The sequence below is a fragment of the Colossoma macropomum genome, unplaced genomic scaffold (assembly GCF_904425465.1).
Source record: "Colossoma macropomum unplaced genomic scaffold, Colossoma_macropomum, whole genome shotgun sequence".
Lineage (NCBI taxonomy): Eukaryota > Metazoa > Chordata > Actinopteri > Characiformes > Serrasalmidae > Colossoma > Colossoma macropomum.
The window spans coordinates 4,939,153-4,942,861 of NW_023494804.1; the positions used below are offsets into that span (position 1 = coordinate 4,939,153).

The 3,709-nt window shown below is 38.8% G+C and overlaps 1 protein-coding gene across 1 annotated transcript; it reads right to left on the reverse strand.

Annotated features, from left to right (window-relative positions):
* Positions 1-1,739: 1,739 nt before the first annotated feature.
* Positions 1,740-2,762, reverse strand: LOC118825063 (trace amine-associated receptor 13c-like). The gene is made up of 2 exons (XM_036595562.1): positions 2,685-2,762; positions 1,740-2,573 (listed from the first exon to the last, which is right to left on the reverse strand). Exons 1-2 carry the CDS (start codon positions 2,760-2,762, stop codon positions 1,740-1,742), a joined length of 912 nt encoding a protein of 303 aa, XP_036451455.1.
* Positions 2,763-3,709: the final 947 nt, after the last annotated feature.

Below are 3,709 nucleotides of genomic sequence, written 5' to 3' on the forward strand. Positions count from 1 at the left end.
TCAAAAGAGCATTTGTGAGGTCAGTGATGTTGGATGAGAGGGCCTGGCTCACAAGGTGTTCAGGGGGGTTGAGGTCAGGGCTCTATGCAGGCAACTAGAGATCCTCTGCACCAAACTCATCAAACCAAGTTTTTATAGAGCTCGCTTTGTGCACAGGGGTACAATCATGCTGGAACAGGAAAGAGCCTTTCCCAAGTTGTTGCCAAAAAATGGGTACATAGAATTACCATTAACATCACCCTTCACTGGAATTAAGACGCCAAACCCAGACCCTGAAAAATACCTCCTTCACCAAACTTTACTGTTGGTATTATGCATTCTGGTACATAGGATTCTCCTGGCATCTGCTAAACATAGGTTCTTCCATCAGACTGCCTGACAGTGAAGAATGATTCTTCTCAAGAGAGAAAATATTTGCACTGCTCTAGAGTCCAGTGGTGGCATGCTTTACACCACTCGCTATGCCAACACTATGCATTGCATAGAGTGATCATAAGCTTGTGTGCAAGGTATGCACTATGCGGTTCAGCACTTGGTGGTGCCATTCTATGTGTTTATGTGGTCTACAGCTTCATGGCTGAGCCGTTGTGGATTTTGTCACAATTCGCAACTATAGGTTGACCGCAGAAGATCAAGCAGAGCAGAAAATCTACTGCCAGTGTTCTTCTACGGATTGCATGGTTAGGTTCTTTATTTAATACACCTGTTAGCAAATGGGTGTGGCAGAAGCACGTAAAGTAATTATTAGGAGGGGTGTCGACCTACTTTTGGACATGCAGTGAACAATTATATGTATCTTAAATCTGGCTTTCAGCAGTAGTTGAAATACAGCTTTGTAGAATATTTTGGTGGGAAACACCTTCATTCATTGACACTGATCTCTTTTCATCGCTGATTCTTTTGTTTTCTTAATTGAGCTTGTTAATGGCTTCTTTATTACAGCTTCATTAATGCATCATATAAATAGTATGACTCAAATGTGCACACAGGTTGTAAGCGATCCTCTGTGCAGTTTGTGGTCCTTTGTTAATTAAAGTAGATAAACTCTCAGTGCATATTGCAGTCACAGCACATTTTGCGCTAAGCTTGTACATACATACATTAGCTGAGGCTCATAGTTCTGTGTAATGTGTGGTGCGCTTTTCACTTGAAGCCCTTCACATTTTAGTGGACTGCCAGAAAATTCTAGTACCTAGAGAGCAATAGTTGGGGCCCTGTGTAGATGGAGTGCAGAGTTGACAGCAGCTACAACAACAAAAGCAGGGGGATATTCTTTACTTTAGTGTTAAAATTCTTAAAATATTGCATCCAGCATATTACAATGTGTCCTACAGATTCCTAATTATTCTAAGTTAGAGAAATGTAGCATAACATTTATATATGAGCATGTAAAAGTTACAAAGAAATACAATACGACAGAATGATTTAAGGAGCAGACAAGAAATCCAAATAAATGTTTCAGATGCAATAACTATGTCTTCCATTACTGTAAAGTGAACTCTAATGAGGACAGTGAAATCTCTCTCTGTGAAATCCTTAATAGAAGACAGTATCTCTCTTAGAAGGCCTTATGTGTAAACAGTTCTACCTTTCATCATTTATCATCATTGTTCCTATCAAATTTGAATAAAGTTTCCTACAGTGAAATAAAATAATCTTACAGTATTAATTATGCAAGCAACGTTTCCAAGCTTTGCCCTAAATGTGGTCAGTGATTCTCAGCTGAATCCAGTCTGAAGCTAACAACGTTTTAGAAACAAATCAAACTTTGAAGATGAGGATTCAAAAATTCTACAAGATACAATACATTTGGCTGATGTTCTAAACCACGGATAGAATATTGCATATATTAGTGGATTCACAGAGGAGTTCATGTATAAAAGCCAGCCAAACACAGTCCACACTATTGAAAAAGATGTGACCTTTTCAACTGTCAGAGAACTTAAATAAAATGGTATCCAACAAGCAAGATAAACAAAAATTACAATTCCCAATGTTTTTGCTGCTTTGGTTTCAGCAGAGAGTAAACTTTTTGCTCCACGTTTAAAGGAGGTGCCATTAGTCACAGCTCTAACAGCTTTAGCTTGACGTCTTGCCACTTTAAATATGATTGAATACAAGACCAGTATTACAGAGCAAGGAGCTAGAAAAAAAATGACCAGGTCAATTACCACCCAGGAATATTTTACAAGCATTACACACTCTCCATCACATCTAGTGGACATCTGAGATTGTAGAAGATGGTCATTAAAGTACACATAGATGATCATATACAACAAACAGAAAGACCAGCCCAGAATTATGACCATAGACATTTTGGAAGCTGTGATTCTTGTGGAATAAAGCAGAGGGTCGCTGATAGCAATGTACCGGTCAACTGCAATAAATATTAAGCTACAGAGTGATGCTAACACTGAGAGACCATTGATTATTGGAGAAACAGAGCATGCTATTTTTCCAAGATGCCAACAGGAGTCAACAAGTTCCAGTATTTTCACAGGCATAACAAACAGACCCACGAGAAGATCCGCCACAGCCAGAGAGAGGATGAGCAGGTTGGTTGGAGTGTGGAGCTGCTTGAAGTGAGAGATGGAGATGATCACCAGCAGGTTCAGAAACACAGTGAACACAGACACAAATGAGAGAATAATGAACAAAATTATATGCCCAGGGCCTGTTCGCACCTCCTTCCTGCAAGATGAGTTGTTGTCAGGAAAGCAGTATTGAACTGTGATGTTCTGCCTGTAGTCTGTGTTGTCCATCTGAAGTAGATGCTGCTCTGCCAGTTAGAACTGATCCTGTTGTCCAGTAATGCTGAACTGGGTGATTTGGTTTTTTGCAGTGACTCTTTATACATAAGCATGAATCCTCCCACTGACACATGAATGGCCAGTTTGTCCTTGACATCAGTCACTCGTCTGAAATATAACATTGCATCACAACTTACTGTGAAAGTCAACAGGTAAGGGGGGGTGGGGGTGTTTACAGTAATATCTAATATCTAAGGTCAAAGTTAGAACAAAGTACAGAATAAATTAAACATTGCAGATGAACCTAAAAGGCTGTCATACTGCGAGTGACCAGAATAGAGTTGTGAGGTTCTTTGGTTACTTGAATATATGATGTACTGTGTGCTTTTCATATGCATAGAAAATTTATATTAAAAAAATCCAGTATATAGTTGTTAATTAATGCCTTTTATTTAGCTGTCTAATTTTTATTTAGCGATTTAAAATAAGTATTACTGTGGCTACTCTGTAGTGATCTTGCTATGAAACACAGACAGAAACATTTACAATCTCATTTCCAAAAAAGTTAGGACGCTGTGTAAAATGTAAATAAAAACAAAATGCAATGATTTGGAGATCATTTAAACCTTATATTTCATTGAAAATAGTACAAAGACAACAAATCAGATGCTGAAACAGAGAAATTTTACTGTTTATTGAAAAAATATTTGTGTCACGCTTCCTGGTTCTCATTCGGACTCCCAGACCACCAAGAACTCCACTTCCCAGAATCCTTCAGTCAGTCACGAGACTCTGCCAACCAATCACCAACCACCTAACAGATCACAGTCACCGGAGTACTAATCATCATCACCTGTTGCACTCTGTATTTATACCGGTTTGTTTGAAACGTATCTTTGCGAAGTATTGCCCTTACCTAGTCTGTGCATACCGAGCCGTTTGTTTTTCTGATTGCTACT

Bases quoted from the DNA above. Each gene is read 5' to 3' on its own strand.
- LOC118825063 (XM_036595562.1), bottom strand. From the start codon at position 2,762: ATGGACAACACAGACTACAGGCAGAACATCACAGTTCAATACTGCTTT. The intron at 2,574-2,684 runs GTGCGAACAGGC...CACTTCAAGCAG, and splicing joins ACTCATCTTGCAGGAAGGAG to CTCCACACTCCAACCAACCT.